Source organism: Oratosquilla oratoria, chromosome 6 (assembly GCF_046742065.1).
Source record: "Oratosquilla oratoria isolate Oo_2021 chromosome 6, ASM4674206v1, whole genome shotgun sequence".
Taxonomy (NCBI): Eukaryota; Metazoa; Arthropoda; class Malacostraca; order Stomatopoda; family Squillidae; genus Oratosquilla; species Oratosquilla oratoria.
The window spans coordinates 10,692,108-10,711,487 of NC_134782.1; the positions used below are offsets into that span (position 1 = coordinate 10,692,108).

Genomic DNA, 19,380 nt, shown 5'->3' on the forward strand with positions numbered 1-19,380 from the left:
TGGTGGTGGGTTGGATATGAGTTTTAAGGGTGGGAGGCTCAAGGAAATGGAGAGTTTTCAGTATTTTGAGCCACATTAGGAAGGAATGGAGAAGTGTGGGTGGACATGAATTACAGAGTATGAGAAAAGTGTGGGGGAATGAAAAGTTTCATGAGAAATGGGTATCTGGAGATGAATGAAAAGAGAAGACTGCAAAGGAGTGCCTGTACACATGGCACTGTATGAAGCAGACCTGAATTTTGAAGGAGGCAGAAAAGAAGAGCCTGAATTGTTTGAGATGAATTTTTTAAGAAGTACAATAGGAGTTACAAAGATGGACAGAGTGAGAAAGGTGGAGGCAAGGTGAAATGTTGGAGTGGAAAGATGGCAGACAGGGTCAATTAAAAAGTGTTGCAGTGGTTTGGGCATATGGAAAGAATGAATGAAGAAAGACTGGCAAAAAAGTGTGTTCATTTGGTCTGGGCCTATGGAAAGAATGAATAAAGACCAGCAAAAGAGGATAGAGAGAATTTGAAGGGAAGACCACAATTCAGGTGGGTAGACAGGGTGAAGGAGCCACTACATACAAAAAGAATGTGAGTCAGACAAGGAAGAAAGAGTACAAAATATACGAGTGAATGGACAGTTTGTAAATGGAGGGGGAAATGACATGGCTCAAAGGGATTTCTTCTTGTCACCATGTAGTGAGGCAGTGGAGGTAAAAAGCTCTGGCTGTTAGGCCTTGTTGTGGAGGTGTTGTGCCTTATTGTATGACCTCAGCAGTGTGGCAGAGGCCAGGGATGACCCTTTATCCATGAAAAACTTGGATGGGGTAGACAAAGAATGGGTTTTTGGATGGGTGTATGCTTTGACTCAAGCCTTCCTTCCCCCTTATAAGGGAAAAAATACTTTTGGAATATGTATGTAATAATAACAACAAATAATAAATAATAATAGTAATAATAACAATGGTTGTTTTGGGCTTCACTGACTAGAAACACAGTTCCACTATAGCCAGTACATCCTTGGGTACTCCTACAGGTCTTTCTATGAAGAAATTTTGGACTGTTGGCTGTGTTGTAATTGTGTTAGTTTGCTTCTTTGTGACTGATTAGGAGAAGGAAGAGAATGAGGAAGAAGGAGAAGAGGAGATGAAAAAGGAGAAGAAGGATGATGATGATGAGGAGGAGGAGATAAAGGAAAAGAAGGGGGAGATTGAACATAGGAGGAAGAAGAGGAAGAAAAGGAGGAGGAAGGGGGAAAATCTGATGGTTGTCAGTTTACCTTATCTGAAAAGGTTGTGGATATATAGGAAAAAAAAAAAAATAAAAAAAAAAATAAATAAAGTTGACAAAGTGAGGTCATGGGTCCAGTACAGAGACCAAATGACAGCCCAGAATGCTCTACCTTCAAAATGAGGTAAGGATGATGATAGGTTTTGAAGACAAGCTGTGTAGGACCATCACTAGTAAGTAAATACCATTTGTCCCTCAGAAATAATTCCAAAGTCTGTCTTGCAAAACCATCACTGGTCCTTCATGATCACTAACTCAATGTAAGCAATCAATGAAGTTCGTATGAAACTGGCAGTTGCTGACAACTCTATTGAAATAAGCACAATTTGAGGACAGAGCCTTTATTGGTATGACATTCTGCTTAATACAGCTTTTTCAAGTACAAAGTCATGAATGAAGTCTGCCCATAAGGAGACCAAAAGAAGTGTGAAGTATGAAGGCTCTTACCTTCATTAAGTTGAGCAATCTAGGGGCACCTTGCATGATGACATGATGTTCTCAAAATCAAGAATTTCTTCCATCATCCAGCAGCTGCACCAATGCATGCTAACTCAGGTAACAATCTGTATTCTGGGTTAGTATAAACACAGCTAAGAAGCAAACAAAGCCAAACATAACTACAATTATACAAAATATCAACAAGCAAAGAAAATCAGACAGGCTACACAAATGATAGACCAATATTCTTTTCATTCCTGTAGTAAAAACCTCTTTTTACATATTTGAAATAATTAAATATATTTTCTTATCATTTATTCAGAGATATATTTTTAAAATCCTCTCCACTAGTTGTTTTAGGGGAGGTTGAGGTTAAATCTATCACAATGCATTAAGAATATGCAAAATAACTATGTAATATGATCTATGACACCAAATTTCTCTAATATAAATGAAAACAGTAACTTACCAAATATATCATTCTCACTCGACTCTGCTCCTTTGCCTTGGACTGCATTATCAAACATAGCAGTTATACGATGAAGATCTCTCTTGTCTGGACTTTTAGTTAAGGTTCTTGTTCCTTCCATGAGGTCCTTTAACATTTTTCCAATTTTGGTGATATTAGTATTAAATGTGTCTCTATCAATACGATGGCTGTGAGAAGACATTGACTTGTATATTTCCAGTAACTGAACAAGATGCATTTCTGGTCTTGTATTGTCCTTCATCGAGTCTCTTGTTGTCCAAACTTGGTCATCATAGTATTTGTAGAAAGGGCTGCAACATGCTTTCAGAACCTTAAAGATTGTTGGAAGTCTGTGTTTGCTAATGATTTTGTTTTTCCGTAAGGCTTCAAGTTCTTCTGCACTAAACAAATTACTGAGCTCTGCTTTTGTTTTAGTAATGTAAGAGTGCACATCTGTGTCCTGAGTGTAACACTGGAAGAAACAGTAAATGAAAGCTTGTTTCACTGGACCTTGCAAAACCTTGTACAGCTGGAAGTAGTGAAGTTCCTCTTCATCCATTTTGTTCCTAGCTGGTGATGCAAAAAAAAAAAAAGAATCCAAATGAGGAACAAGTAAATATATCAAGGGAGATTAGGAATGCAGGAGTCAGAAAAAGAAAATGAAGCCAAGCACTTTCATATAGTTACATCTTCAATGCCAGAATACAGAAAAAAAAAGAGGTACAAAAATATATAGAACAATACTAAGCCTTCCATATTGCTGTGTGGTATTTTTTTCTTTAATAAAGATGTAATCATATGAAAGTGCTTTGATTTGTTGAATTTCTCTTTCTTAGTGGTTATTTTTGCATTCTTAAACACAAATCACCTATGTTTCTCATTGCATAAACATTATAGTAATAATGACTATTATAAGCCAAAAAATAAACATAAAACAATGAAATTCAAGACAACAGAAAACAATTATCAGTATACAGCCATGTGAAACAGTACCAACACAGGATAGACCTGGCCACAGATTTAAACTGACCCAAATACAACCACCACACAGAAGACACAGAACATCTCATATTCCAGTGCCCCATGCTATCTAAATGTAGACAACAGTCAAATGTATCTTCCCTGAGTTACTTGTGGGCCCACCCAAAGGTTGTTGCCAAGTGTTTTCTACAAGAGAGACTTCGGGCAATGGACTGACTGATCCATACTGTACATACATATACCAAAGGCTTTTTCCTCTTATAAGGGAAGTAGCCAAAAAAGAAAGGCATAAAAACCACTCCCACTTATTTAATCCCTGACATACTCCACTCCCCTCCACCCTCTTCCTTCCCTCTTATCTTGGCACCTCCTGGATAACAGGTCATACCTGCATCTCGCCCACTGCCCTAGGTCAGAAGCAGTGTTGCAAGACACAGCATATCCACAGCAAGGCCGCTTCATTAAATCAGTAACCCCGCCCCCCCCTCTCTGCTCCCTCATGAAGAAAAGGAGAAGACGGGGAGAAATCCCTTCGGGCTGCATCAATTTATTTCTCACACATACTCCCTCACTACCCATCCCCCACCCACTCCCCCTAATGCATCACAGCATCATCCATACACAACCATTCTCCATTTATCTCTATCTTCTGTCCTTTCCTGTCCTTCCTCAACAGACATTCCCCTTTCCCAATGCCCCTTTTACCCCATCCATCCATCTCATCCTAGGTCACCCCCTCATGTTCACTCCTTCTACCTCTGCCTTCCACACCTCTTTTCCTAGTCTTTCTTCACTCATTCTTTCCATGTGTCCAAACCATCCCAATATTCTCTCATTAACCCTATCTCCCTTTCCACCCCTATTCTCCTCCACACCTCCTCATTTCTCACTCTATCCAGCCTAGCTACCCCTATCATACTTCTCAGGCACCTCATCTCAAACACATTCAAACTCCCCCTCTTTAATGTTCCATGTTTCTGCCCCGTACAATGCTGTCGGCACAATCACTCCTTCATACCAAAAAGAACATAAAGAAAATAGAAAGAATCCAAAGAGCAGCTACAAAATGGCACCTGCACTTGCAAACCTATCATACGAGGAGAGATTGGCTAAACTGGAGCTACCGACACTGGAGCAAAGAAGAGAGAGAGGAGACCTACTGACCATCTACAGAATCATGAAAGGCACAGAGATACTTGATAGAGAAGAATTACTAAACTGGGACAAGAGAAACACAAGAGGACATGGAAGGAAATTAAGAAAACATAGCTATAGAAGAGAACTGAAGAAAAACAGTTTTCCACATAGAGTTTTAGACACTTGGAACAAACTGGATAATGAAATAGTAAGCGCAAAAACCATTCACGAGTTTAAAAGCAAACTAGACACTGAGAGATACAATGGTGGGACAACACGAGCATAGCTCCCCTTCCCGCAAAATACAACTAGGTAAATACAATATCCTCTTAGCATCCATTCCCAAATGTCTATTAATCAAAATATATTTATTTTATTGCTGATTTTCACTCCTTCCACATCTCTTTTACTAGTCTTTCTTCACTCATTCTTTCCATGTGTCCAAAACATCCTAATACTCTTTCATCAACCCTATCTCCCAACTCCCTTTCCACCCCCATTCTGCTCCTCACCTCCTCATTTCTCACTCTATGCAGCCTAGTATCCTCTATAATACTTCTCAGGCACCTCATCTCAAACACATTCAAACCCCTCCTCTCTTGCTATCTTATGTTCCATGTTTCTGCCCCTTACAGTGCTGTCGGCACAATCACTCCTTCATACAATCTCCTCTGAGCATCCATTCCCAAATATCTATTTCTCATTACACTTTTTAATCACCCAAGGCATTTACTCGCTTCTCTCAAGCTATATTCTACCTCCATCTCCATTCCCCCCTTTCCCATCACATTCACACCCAAGTATCTAAAAATATCCACTTCTTCCAGTCTCTCTCCCTTAATACTCACTTCCAGTCTGCTGCCACTTTCTCCCCTTGTAAATCTCATCACCTTACTTTTACCCACATTTATCTTCAACTTCCTTCTTTTGCACACCTTCCCAAACTCTGTCACTAACTTCCTCAATCCCTCCTCTGATCCTGCTACAAGCACAGAGTCGTCAGCTAACAACAACTTGCTTATCTCCCACTTTTCTCCATTTTCTTTAACCATCTCCAATCCCTGACCCACTACCCTTGCATTTACCTCTCACACCACCCCATCAATGTGTAAATTGAACAGCCAGGGCGACATAACACATCCCTGACAAAGTCCCACCTTTACCTCAAACCACTCACTCTCTCCATTTCTAATCCTAACACATGCTCTACTACTCTTGTAAAAACTCTTGACTACTCTTAACAGCTTTCCTTCTATCCCATATATCTGCAATACCTCCCACAGTGCCTTCCTGTCTACCCTCTTATAAGCTTTTTCCAGATCCATAAAAGCCCAAAAAACATACTTACCTTTTCCTATAGCTTTCTCACATATCTGTCTTACCACAAAAATCTGATCGACACAAACCGTCCTAAAGCCACATTGTTCCTCACCAATTACTTCTTCTGTTCCTCTCCTAATCCTCTTAATCAAGACCCTCCAATAACCCTTCCCTACTACACTTAACAAGCTGATCCCTCTGAAACTACTACACACACTTGTCCCCTTTTCCCTTATAAAGTGGAACTATACAGGCACTCCTCCAGTCCTCCGACACTCTACCCTCTCTTAAACAAACATTAAATAACCTCACCAGCAAGTCACTCAGGACCCTCCAATAAGCCTTCCCAACAACACTTAACAAGTTGATCCCTCTGAAACTACTACACTCACACTTGTCCCCTTTTCCCTTATAAAGTGGAACTATACAGGCATTCCTCCAGTCCTCCGGCACTCTACCCTCTCATAAACAAACATTAAATAACCTCACCAGCCAGTCCACCATAACTGTACCTCCTTTTTTCTGACATTCTGGATGACATCCATCCAACCCAGGTGCCTTACTTGCTCTCATCATCTTAACAACTGACTTCACTTCATCCTTCCTTATTTCTCCTCCCTTTTCCTCACTCATCACGGTCATTTACTTAGTACTTCTCACTGCAACTACCTTTCCCTCTCTATCCTCCTTTACATTTTACATTTTACAACATAGATTAAGGATATTTTTTCCAAAAGCTTGACTGTAGAAATATCATACACTGGATATAATATCTTATACATCAGCAGTCTTAATGCTTAGTTAATTTTGAGTACAGGTACTGGTATGCAAACATATATTTTCTCCACATTATAACAAGTAACTATGGGGAAGGACATTGATGTATAAGTGAAGCAACCCCTAACCCCAACACGTGCTCCCCATTGCTGATGATGCAGAGCAAAAATATAGTCAGTAATAATGATGAAAGGATTTATTGATGTAAGCTTAACTTTTTTCATTGGTTTGACAAAAGACACATTGGATAATAGCTTTAACCTTTTTAGACCCTGGGATTCCTCTCTCCTGAATAAAGTCAAATGACATCATTAAATAATCAAATGTGTGGACTCAGGGTAAATGGGTTATTCTAATTTTCAACTTTCTGGCTGTGAGGCTCCTTTCAACTGAATACAATTATCTGCCATTAGCCAGAACAAAATCATTAAAACTGCCCTGGGGTAAATGGGTTAACTATGGGAATGAATAGAGGAGAAAGGAAGGGTTAACTACAATGGCGACGAGAGACAGGGATAGTATGCATGATTATAAAAGTGCAAACTCAAAAATAATATGGAAAAAATGAAAATGAGGGAGTATTAGTATTTCATTAGCAATTACCAATACTTCTATTTTTTTTTCTTTTTCTTTTTGAGGGGGGGAACCTGCAGAGGGATGCACAGGCACTATAATTTGTGGGCACTGAGTGGGGAAATTAAGGGTTAGGCACAGGTTTTGGACTAGGAATGGGGTTAGGATAAGGGTGGGTGGGATCAGAATTAGGGTCAGGGATTAGGATTGTAGAGAGGGAGGTAGTGATGGGTCATCCTATTTCTAAGATCCTATTTCTAAAAGTATCAAGAGTGGTACTATTAACTGCATGAGATGGGAGACAATGCCACTCTTGCATGCTGTGAGAGAAAATTAGCACTTGAATACGTTGCTGCTTGTTTGGTATGTGTGGTACTATAGGTTGTGACTGCCTCTAATTGTTTGTGCATTTGCTGGGTATAAGTGAGTGTCTTTATTTATGTCAACTAAATTTTTTGTGATTTTATACATCATTTGTTTCATGTGTATTCATCTTCTTGTCTCAAGTGGTTCAAGTTTTGTGTCTTGTTTTAACCTAATGATTGATGCATTGTGTCTGTAATTATGTCTGATCCATCTTACTGCTTTATTATGTGTGGACTCTAATTTATATATATATCATTGTCAGTGAGTGCATCCCTGAGAGTGTCACAATAATCTAAGTGTGGCCAATCAAGTACATTTCCAACTTAATCTATATTCTTGATTTCCAATTATCATATTTAGATTTGAACTCATGTATTGTTTGAGCTTGGGTTATATCACCTTCTAAGCTATTTATGCATCTATGTGGAAAACTGTTTCTTCACATTCTTTAGATATGTGGCCTTTCTTAATTGATTCCCATAACCTCTTACTTAAAGCCCACCCATTTTTAATCAGGAGACCTCCCTGTCAATGCAATCTATCCCCTTTAGTGACCTGAATACTGTAATCATATCACCTCTTTCTCTTTGATCTTTCCTTGGGAGACCCAGTATTTTTAGTCTTTCCTCATATGGTTTATCTGCCAGGCTGGGGACTAGTTAGGTTGCTGCTCTTTGTATTCTCTCGATCTTGCTTATAGCCTTCACTCTGTGTGGGAACCGACTGACTCATATTCAAGTCTTGGAAGTATCTTGAAAGTATCAGGGTTTCATTGAGTTTTTTCATCATCCCTTCATATATATATATATATATATATATATATATATAGTGGGACGCTACTTTAATCTTCTGTAGTAGTCCTTATGTCTCTCCCACAATCCTGCTGATACGTCTGTCAGGTGCTAGGTTGTCTTTTATCAAGAATCCCAAGTCTTTCTCCTCTTTTGCTTTTGTAATGGGTTCACTTCCCAAGGAATAGTTTATGTATGGCCTTTCACTGTTATTACCCATTTCCAGTACTTTGCAGTTTTTGGGATTGAACTTCATTTGCCATTCTTAGCTCCATGCAAAAATAGTGTCTAGATCTTTTTGCAGTAGTCTTCCAGCCTTCTTTTTCACTCTTCTCATGATTTTTATGTCATCTGCAAACATGCTGGCATAGCTTATTGTTCTTTCCATCATGTCATTGACATAGACAAGAAACATTATTGGTGCAAGCGCTGAACCTTGTGGAACTCTGCTCATTACTGCTTTTCATCTTGACATTTTATCCTTTACTGTCCTCATGTATCTTTCCTTCAAAAAGTCTTAAATCCATTCTAGTTGTTTGCCACTCATTCCTCCAAGATGCTCCAATTTCCACATAAGTTGATGGTGAGGTACTTTATCAAATGCCTTCCCTAGGTCGAGGTACACGCAGTCCACCCACTCCTCTCTTGTAGTGCATCAATCACTCTTGAGTAAAGGCTTCAAAGGTGTGTGTGTGTGATCTTTGTACCTTATATGGTTTTCTTAACTCTAATATTCTTATTACTTTTGATTGTCTATTCTTTCCATTATTTCTACTTCTGTAGTGCCAGAGTTGTGGAATGTGGACTACTCCAACATTGTTGTTTTTTACAGTGATGTTTGAATTGGGGTGTCTGCCATTAGGTTGTGAAGGGTTTGACTATGCTATGTCATATTGAGGTCTTGATTCTAGTTCTGTTGTCAGAATTTCTCCTTGGGACCATACATCACTAGAGGTTCCAGGTTTTGTCTTCAAATTCATCATATACTTTCATGGGGAATTTCTTTGTTATTAACTGGTTGTTGGTAGATTTTAAGATTCAGGTCCACTTTACCCTGGTATGATTCAAGTTGGTGGCTAGTACGGCTGGATCAGCTCAGGAATGCAGTGTTACCTAGTGGGATTGATGTTGAAATCATTGATTATGGTGCTTGGGTCTGTTGATAATGCCAATGGCAGTGATGATTACACTGTGGGGAAAGTGGCCAATTATTCCAGCAATCTAGTCTATATACCAAGAGCTTTCTCCCCCTTAAGGGAGGTAGCCAAGTCAAAGGCATGTACCTCCTCCCACCCATTCTACTCCCATCCACCACCTTCTCCCCTCTCTCATCTTAGGTCCTCATGGATGATAGGTCATCCCTGTATCCTGCCCACTGTCCTGGGTCAGAAGTAATGTAGCAAGACACAGTACATCCACAGCAAGGCTGCTTCACTTAATCCAAAATTCCCCCTCTCTGTCCCTTCATGCAGAAAAAGAGATGGGGAGAAATCCCTTCGGGCTGTGTCAAAATACAATTCATACATATGTACCCCCTACCCCCTCATCCCCCACCCCTCCCTTCCTTGCATAACAGTATCATCTATACAATCATCCCTATCTCCTGCCTTCTCCCTTCATTGCTCAACAGATATTCCCTCTTGCTCAATGCCCCCTTCACCCCATCCATCCGTCTCATTCTCAGTTGTCCCCTCAAGTGCACTCCATCCTCTGCTGCCTTCCACACCTCTTTTACTAATCTTTCATCATTCATTATTTTTGCATGTGTCCAGACCATCCCCATAATCTTTCATCAACCCTATCTGCCATCTCCTTTACCACTCCCACTCTCTTCCTCACCTTGTTTATCACTCTAACCAACCTAGTAATCCCTACCATACTTCTCAGACATTTAATCTCAAACACATTTAAACTTTCCCTTTCTACCTCTCTTAAATTCCAAGTCTCGCTGCCCCAGTTCCAGTGGTACTACTGTTGACTGTTCAATATATATATATATATATATATATATATATATATATATATATATATATATATATATATATATTAAAAAATATATATATATATAAATATATATATATATATATATATATATTTTTTTTTTTTTTTTTTTTTTTTTTTTTTTTCTGGGGCACAGGTTTTCTCTAAGGCAATTCTGGTTGAAATCAACTGCACTAGTTGCTTTAACAATCTTCAAGACTGTATACTTTAATTTGGAGAATACTTTCCTATTAGCAACTGTGAGGGACTGGAAGTACCGGTAGTCATTCATGACTCTAAAAAGAATATATGCAGTGTATGCCAACTGGTATATTTTTGCATAGTAATAGTATTCAATAACTATTGACTCCACCATATAGTTATTGAATACTATTACTATGCAAAAAATATACCAGTTGGCATACACCGCGTATATTCTTTTGAGAGTCATGAATGACTACTTCCAGTCCCTCTCGGCTGCTAATAGGAAAGTATTCTCCAAATTAAAGAATACAGTCTTGAAGATTGTTAAAGCAACTAGTGCAGTTGATTTCAACCAGAATATATATATATATATATATATATATATATATATATTTTTTTTTTTTTTTGGGGGGGGGGAGCTCTTCACTGCACAGATGGGGTTATCACACTGGGCTTCCACAGGCCTCACCAGCATCAATAGCTGAGAACTTGAGCAAAAATTACATCAGTTACAATATTTACTTTTTAAAATCTCCAAATATCAAATTATCTTTCTGTGATATATAGCAAAGCTGAATGATGAATTAAGAGATTGTAAACCTACACTGCTGAAATATTCTTAGAGAAATCTAGATTTCTGTAAGCAAAGTCATATTCTAGTTATTCAAATGGAGTTTGGAGGTAGGATGTAGAAGAAAAACACAACCCAGTGTAATATCCCCTTCAGAGGGAAATGCTGTTGGACAGGATGGGAATGTTACATATGGACCTGTTGCTGTTGATTACTTATCATTATTATTCATGCTGCACTTGGGTGACCCTACTAGGTGCAGCTCCCAGGCTAGGTTAGGTTTAGAGAGGCTATATCTAGGACTGTTTTTTTTTGGGGGGGGAGCAGGGCAGATCCTGAATAGGGCTGCTCTGTGTAGGATGCTGCCAGGCTGTGCTGCTTCCTATCTTACAAAGATCACCATCTCTTAACGCAACCCAAAAAAAAAAGCCTTTTGGTTGTTAGTTGGAAGAATAGTTTTTGTGAGTTAGTGAGAATGAATTATCACTGTAATTGATTATACTGTCAGTCTCAGCCCCTGCATCATGTTCAACATTAATTACCAGATGGGAATCCATCCATGGGCATGACAGAGTGGTGTTGAGTCAGTTAGTAATCCTTCAACCCATTTTTAATCCCCACCGAGTTCTTGCTTCCCTCTTCTTAGGTATGAGATATGATGGAGAAGGCAGTGAGACCTCAAAATGGGACTTGTAACAGGTAGGGGAAACCTCACCTCCAATGAATTAAATTTAAAAAGGTCAAAAAAAAAAAAAAAAAAAAAAATTGCTTGAACAATTCACACCAAACTTCAAAATTAGGTTCAAGATGGAGAAGTGGGGGGGGGGGGAATCCTCACTAAGGGCCTTTGGTTTGTTTGGTAACATTTCATCCCCTTAAATTTAGCTCATTTTTAATTTTGCCTTCATCATGCAAAGTAAATTCTTCTTTGCCTTATTCTTACCCTTGCTATTACCAGATCCTTTATAAAATCCTGCCCAAACCATGTATATACCTATTTATCTATACACCAAAATGTTTCTTCCCTGTTATAAGGGAGGTAACTAGCCAAGGCATGCACCCACTCACCCACCACCTATCTATCACCCATTTGTTTCCCCTTGATCTTGGTTCTTTGTAGATGAAGGTCCACTTCCAAACCCCTGCCCAGATCAGAAGCAATACAGCAAGATGGAGCACATCCACAGTTGGACCTGACAGCCTAAGCTGGTTTGTCTCCTTCAAAACTAAACATGTAAAAATTAGAGTCCCCACTTCTGCATGGCCTGCATCAAAATGGCCTGATTCCTCATAAAACATTGTTACCTAGTTTATTTTGAAGGGTCCTGAGGGTTGCAAGAGGATTCTTTATTTACACAACTCCATAGCAGTTTACCCCCAGGACTCCTCAAACTCGTATGGTTTGAGTATGTTCGGTTAGGTCATGGTTGTTTAGTTAGTAGCCCAACTGTTTTATTGCCTAGTTGGCATACAGTTGGGCTGACTAAACAACCCTGACCTAACCTACCAATGGTGACAACATCCCCCCCCCACACACACACAATCTATAATTTCACAGTGAGCACTGTTCATCAAAATGGGATTGTTGTCTGATTAAAACATCTGCAGGGGCCCAATGTTAAATGTACGTTTTGTTTACAGCAGTTACAATAAAAAGTCGATGACAAATTTTATGGATTGGATAACCTCCACAAAACGTTTTCAATCTGGATATTTATTTCCCGCCTTTCAACAAGTAGCTTAATCTGATCTCTCAAGGGCCTCATGCACCTATTTATCTCTCCATTGCCCTAATTTCAGTGTATGCACGTTATTTACTATTTAAATTATTAAATTTAGCATTCACCTTTCCAATTCTTTTATCAATAATTTACTTATCGGGTATGTTTTGTTTCCAATTGAATACTGGATAAAACAATATATTCACTACAATAATCCTTAGTCCATTCTATTCCTGATTTTTGCTACAAAGAAAGAATAAGAAAAATGTAATTTGATAGAAGTACGTCATACTTAGCATCTTCAGCAGCCTAATCGGGATGTGACAGTGTAAATGAAACGGAACACGTAAACAGATAGTACGGTCATGTAGGATACTGCAGACGACAGAACATTTCAGCACGTCTTTACACTTCGAAGTAGAATTGGTCGTGTGTTCCACATGGATCTACCACAGGATAACGGAGAGGACCACAGTCTTTTGACTTTCTGTGCCATCCTCGGATATACAATTGTATTTACTATGTATAATATGAGTCTTACATGTATTGTATTTTATTGTATATACGATTGAATCCGAATAAAGTAAATTCAAATCAAATAACAATTTCAATAGGCGGCATGGATGTATATTTCTATCCTGTGGACAATCTCGCGGTTTTTTTTTTCTAGATTGCGAGACTGACACCTGCCCAAACCCTTGCAGGGGACCGGAACAATTCATACAGCTCAGGAAGGGGTATCCATATTATGCAACTATGACGGTACCCGGAGATCAGGCTCGCAGGTAGGTAGAGGGGTTGTTTGCCCCGCTGCCCCACAAATTTTGCTGTGTTCGTGATTGTATCTCTCTCTGCGCATGACACATGCCATCCACAAAGATATCCAAGGCGGATCCTGTTGAAGATAGATTCCGCCCACCTACCAGGAGGCAGCTACGATGGCCCCGTACTTACGAGGTTGTACCACCGTGTTGAGGAAGTAGCAATAAGGCTGTTATGGTCGGCCCTAGCCACCAGTTCTTTCTTCGATGGTAACACCCTTGATTCGTGTGATCCTGATGAATCTCACTTCCTTGGTAGCGTTACTGGCAATAATGTTCTCCGGAATCCCAATTGCCGTCGTCGCACGTTCTCTTATATTTCATATGTTGCCACAGTCAGTTGTGGGTGTTTATAGTTTGGTTAAATCCCGAGTTTTGTAGGAATTTGTAGAGATGATGAAGGAAGTCTCTGTTTGAAATAGGTAGATGGCAGCGTAAATGGTTGTTGCCGGATCATCCGGATGGCGTGTGAATCGGACGTGTAGTATATACCTAATTGTTTTTTTTTAAAGTACATGCTTACGCGATGTAGCAATAAAAAATTAAATATCAATTTTGTAAATTATAATGCATCGACGTAATGTGCGTTTTTCCCGGCGGAAAAAATTGCTAAAAGCAAATATACTACCGATCGGTGCAGCGACAATACGTTTCTTCAGCGCCGTCAATGTCAGTTTGACGGTTATGTTGACGTTGTGCACCGGGTATTCTCCTACTCCAAGTGGCGTCACCACGGTTCGTATTTAATAAAACAGTGATACGGAGCTGAAATTCATGCTTTTCTTCAAGCTATGAAACTTCTCCCCACAGTCCGATCGGATGTCAAAATCGGCCGCCAACATCCCTGCCGACGACGACAACCCTAATGAACACTAGAATTACAGGTACCGCATTACTTAATGCAGATTAGTTTAGACTAAACGAATCTGTTATAATTTTCTTCGACCTCCGAATCTATCAAAACAACGATGGCATCTCAAGCAGTCGCTCCGGCAACTTTTTATGTTATTGATTTCCGCCAAGAAAAACAATACATGAATTCAAAACTAAATATTATAATTGGAAATTAAAGCCAAGTTGGAACCATATATGAATGTGAAACTGGGTATGATTAATTGGGAATTACAAGACGGGACCCCATGTGTGAGGTATTGTGAGAGGAGCTTTACATTGTTAGGTGAGGGAATAGATTCTTGTTATGAAGTGGACAGTAAAATATTCCCATGCAGAGGTCACATGGCTAGCGCCATCTTGCTTAGTACCACTTGTATATGCAAGCACTCATTCTCCACTCCCCCCTATCCCCTACTGTCCTTTTCCTTCCCTACTCAAAATACATTCCCCTCTTGGTGTAAGGTATTTTCACTCCTATCCATCAATTTAATCCTACCCCTATCATACTTCTCAAGCACCTCATCTCAAACACATTCAAACTCCTCTCTTCCTCTTTTATGTTTCATGTTTTTCTGCCCCTTGCAGTGCTGTCGGTACAATCACTCCATACAATCTCCTCTTGGCCATTCTCATATAATTATATCAAACCAGTCTTTTCCTTGAGATTATCTCCCACTCGTTTTTGGTTCGCATTTTCTCACCAAAGTCAGGAACTTCCCGCTTCTTTTTGTATTCCATTTCTCATTTATTTTTTTTACTCCTGTATAGTTTGCTTTGGCGAAGTTGTCTCTACTCTGTCTATATAACTCATGTCTTAGTTCTGTATTACCTACTGCTATGTTGAATTCGAGGACTACATGATCACTTTTACCCACTGAACACTGACAATTACTGAATGAAATTGGCTTCTTTTGTTCAGGTGAATTCCAATGTTGCCAGCCTAACTTCGCCTGTACATTTTGTATCTGACCCATCGGGTCATTGCGTTCTTCACTGATATATTTAGCGGCATTTTACCCCATAACCCATCAGTCATGTTTCTTTCCTATTCATTCTAATTCACCTATTCACGATTGAAGTCTACAACTATTGTCATGTTATCACTTTTTAAATTGCCTTCTGCAGTTGCTCGATTACGTATAGGATAGGTTCTTTGCATTCTGTCTCGTTCCGTAATCCTATCTCTCGTAGAGCATACAACCACTGCAAGTCTTCCTACTTCCCAGTACCATCTAGCCCCCTCTGATGAAATCTGTAAGAGCTTGATCTATGAATATTGATGTGACCTTTAACACAGCACACACCCATCCCCTTGATCAAGGGAGATAGTAATGACTTTAGAGCATCAGTAGAAACTTTATATTGTGTAGTTACAACCTCTCGCTGGATATAGTTACCTTTATCGATGTTTTCCACCACTTATGCGTTTGTACACGGTGAACACATCTTTTGTCAATTATCTAATTTCTCTTAAAGATATTAGCCCTGATTTTCCAGTCCTTTATAGGATAAACCAAGTATTTTTCTTTGCATGGTCTCGTGACTACTGTCGCAAATCCACTGGATTGAGTAATTTTGTCATATTTCTATCTGCATACAGTATGCAAAAATATTAAATTAGAATCACTGGTTATATATTCCTATTAGATTACTCGTATTCTCTCATTAGCTCGAGTCTTGCCTTTTATCTCAAGGTCACTTTCCTTACCTGGTTTTTCTACCAAAATCGCAGGTTCCTTTTATTCTGGATTAATTTCTCTCATATGATGTTGCATTTACTGGTATCAAGTGTCTTGAGCATTTACTTAAGTCATTAAAGTCAAAACTAAACATGGATCATTACTCTGCATCTTACTGAAGAGCTGCGACAAACACGTTCTGAAAAGTACCGGTGGATAATAAAACATATATTACTTCTTTTAAGCTGTCACTGTGACTACTTTATGCCAGATTAAAATAGTCCTCGACCATTCCGAGATGCCATTATTCTGTGATCTATTTAATGAACCAAGTGCATTTGCGTAATCATGTGTCCCTCTCCCTTTTCTTTAATGCTGTTGCTTGTGACTTCAGTTTTTGTCTGGTGGTCCCTATAACCTCGGGATCTACAATCTAATCGCCTTTTGGACCATTTCCAAGTGATCATTGTCACATTATTGAAGGGATTCAATCCTACTACGATATAGCTTTGGTATGAACTATTTTCACTACGCCGTTATATTTAGTTCAAGTTACAACAAACTATAGTATAACGAAATTTTGCTACATCTGCTAAAATGTCCAAGGTATTGGGTATGCTAATCACTTAGAACAGAGTTTCTGAAGGTAGCACAAACTTTCGACCGCAAGCCCAAGTTGGTCCAGTTATTTGGTGTCGACGGCAAATTAAACGGAAACATAAAAACAGAAAGCAAATATGCCAGGTTTGATTACTTTTTAAACATCATGTCTTATCGGAAGCTCTGTTTCATTTTATATACTTTTTTCAAGGACACAGGGTTTCTACAATTATTAATAATTTACAGGCATTTAAACGTACCTCGTTTTATCACGTCTCGTATGTATTTAATAATCTAAATTCATCTGGTCTCTCTAAAGCGGAGCTGTCTCGGAAATGTATGAAGGCATCTAATTACTTGGAACTGTAAACGTGTAGAGTAACTTATGTAATATAGTACACTGCACGCAGGTTTATATTCATTTTAAAGGATCATCAACTTCTGTGTCAAGCAAAAAATGAGTGTTTGATATTTTGATATATGTGCCAGGTAAGGTATCAGGGATCCATGAATACGCCAAGTCGTTCTAAACGCTAGTTTGAATGGTTCAAGTAGTCCTGTTTTTTACCCGCACGTGTCTAGTGTTCACGTGATGGTATGGCACATTCCAGTCTACAGTCACTAACGCTGACCTGGGCTAAGCGCAAAATAAGTTAACTGGGGTCCTAGAGAATGCAACCGAAAAACAATAAGGTATAAAAACGAAATGTCCCCCCGCACGGTAACTAGTGCGACATTTAGATTTATAAAAATATAAAATGTATCTAATTATTAAATGCAAATGACTGATTAACTTAGGATATGTGTGTGTGTACTCGCATGCAGTGAACTGCTATGAACAACCTTTGAAAAGGACTATACATGATAAATTTAAACATTATCGCCGTCTTTTCCCGAGGCATTTATTCACATAAAACTACTGAATAAACTTTAATGAGCACATCAAGGTATCTCAGAAAACAAAACAGTTTTTAGAACTAGCCTACAATCAATACTTACGAAATGACGCAAAAAGGTACTACTATCGTAGTCTTGCAGAAGTACGCAGAGGTATGTTTTGCGTAAACAACAAGTTTAATGCGTCGTCTCAAGACTATATCCTAACTTTTGGTTAACATAAGTTAAATATGCATACATGATTGTGTTGGGATAAATATTACAAAACACTGACAGGGATTATTAAAAGAACAAAAAAAAAAAAACGCAGTGGCCAAAACTGCCACACCGACGGCGATGCTGAGCGTCCGTGGCGTATTGTTTACATAGTACCGGCCATAGCGTCGTCAACCTACCTGCACTAACTTTATTTCAGTATGTACTTAATGTTTGCCAGAAATGTACGTTCATTATGTTTATCAAATAAACTCAAGTAACGGTAGAGTAGCACCGGTATATGGGGGGGAAATCCGTTTACGCACATACTAACTGGCATATTTACATGTGCAATAGTGAAGAAAAATTAATAATGTTTCCTCAGTAGGTCACGCACGTGTCTGTCCGTTCCCCCCGAGATCCGATTCCGTATGGTTGGGTTAGATGGTTAGGTAATTTGGGAATCGATACTACAAAGTCCACGGCGGGGGGAACAGAACAAGTGCCGTAGGCTGCTCTGCCTAGTTGTCATACCATTCGTCTGCCTCAGACAAAAATACCCTCCCTAGCTTGTAGGTCCCATACGGTTGTGGGTGAGCACTAAAATAGTAACAAGAACGACTGTTACAGCAGCAATTTCAGTAGGTAGAGAAAACAACACAGACCTGAGCATGTAGCACCAATGGTCGTGTTCTTGTATCAACAAACTAATTATGACGGATAAGAGCATTGCATGACAACCACGCTCCAACAAGTGCAAGTTCATTAGGTTTCTAAGGAATGGAGTGCATGGTGTCCGGTTGTATACATAGGAATCTGTCTACGTGCACCGAAATAATGCACTGTTCTTGGTAGAACAAAATTGATTACCTACATATTTCAACAGAAAGGAAATGTACACACATCAGCTTCACGTTCGTTGTGTTCAAGAAATAATTTATCTTTTCAACCGAATCTGAAAAAAAACACATCCACCCTCGCATTTTTTTTAAATAATTTCCATTCCGTTGTCTTGAAACGGTAGCTAGAAACGACACAATTGCAACAATTATGTGATTTACTGATAGTTTCAAAGTGTAACATTTGAGTACAAGTAGTATTACATTCACAACTGCACCGCACTAGAGACACTGCATCTTCCTCCTGACTCACGGGCCCTCAACGTGGAACTGACTTTACCAGGTAGTCGCTGCTGGTGTACTAAATTGTTCCTTTCCGTAAATCAAACCTTTTTGTTTCAAATATATAAAGCGCATTTCAGGTTACAATGTTTTACTAAACATTGCCAATGATGTGTTGTTATTTGAAATCTAACTGTATGTAAAACTAAAAAAAATCGTAGCAAGACCTTGGCAAGGTGCCACGACACAAGATACATATGACAGGAGAAGGTGTGGGTGCATAGTCAGAAATGGACAACAGGTTTCAGTTAAACGGTTATACATAGGATGCGCATGATATTATTGTGTTCAACCTTGAAGGTCTGCTCACTGCAGGACCATCAGTCTACCCTCTAGGGGACAATACATTCTTTGCAGGGGCTTATGGTGGTCTCTACCCCCGTGTGTGTTGAACGTTGATTCTGTCTATAACACATACACACACACACGCGCGCACACACACACACACACACACACACACACACACACACACACACACACACACATATATATATATATATATATATATATA

At 39.2% G+C, this 19,380-nt stretch overlaps 1 protein-coding gene across 6 annotated transcripts in view; it reads right to left on the reverse strand.

Moving 5' to 3' along the window:
- Nucleotides 1-19,380, reverse strand: part of LOC143026285 (uncharacterized) — a 51,846-nt gene that overhangs the window by 8,221 nt on the left and 24,245 nt on the right. Inside the window, exons 1-2 of one of the 6 annotated variants that reach the window (XM_076186411.1) lie at nt 18,841-18,880; nt 2,182-2,751 (exon numbers count right to left, since the gene is read on the reverse strand). In XM_076186411.1, the coding sequence (XP_076042526.1) occupies nt 2,182-2,740 (559 nt within the window). In that variant the 5' untranslated portion in view covers nt 2,741-2,751; nt 18,841-18,880. Of the gene's footprint in view, nt 1-2,181; nt 2,752-12,894; nt 13,065-13,556; nt 13,579-18,791; nt 18,907-19,380 lie in introns of those variants that run through there. The other 5 variants (XM_076186410.1, XM_076186407.1, XM_076186412.1 and 2 more) reach the window with 5 other exon arrangements.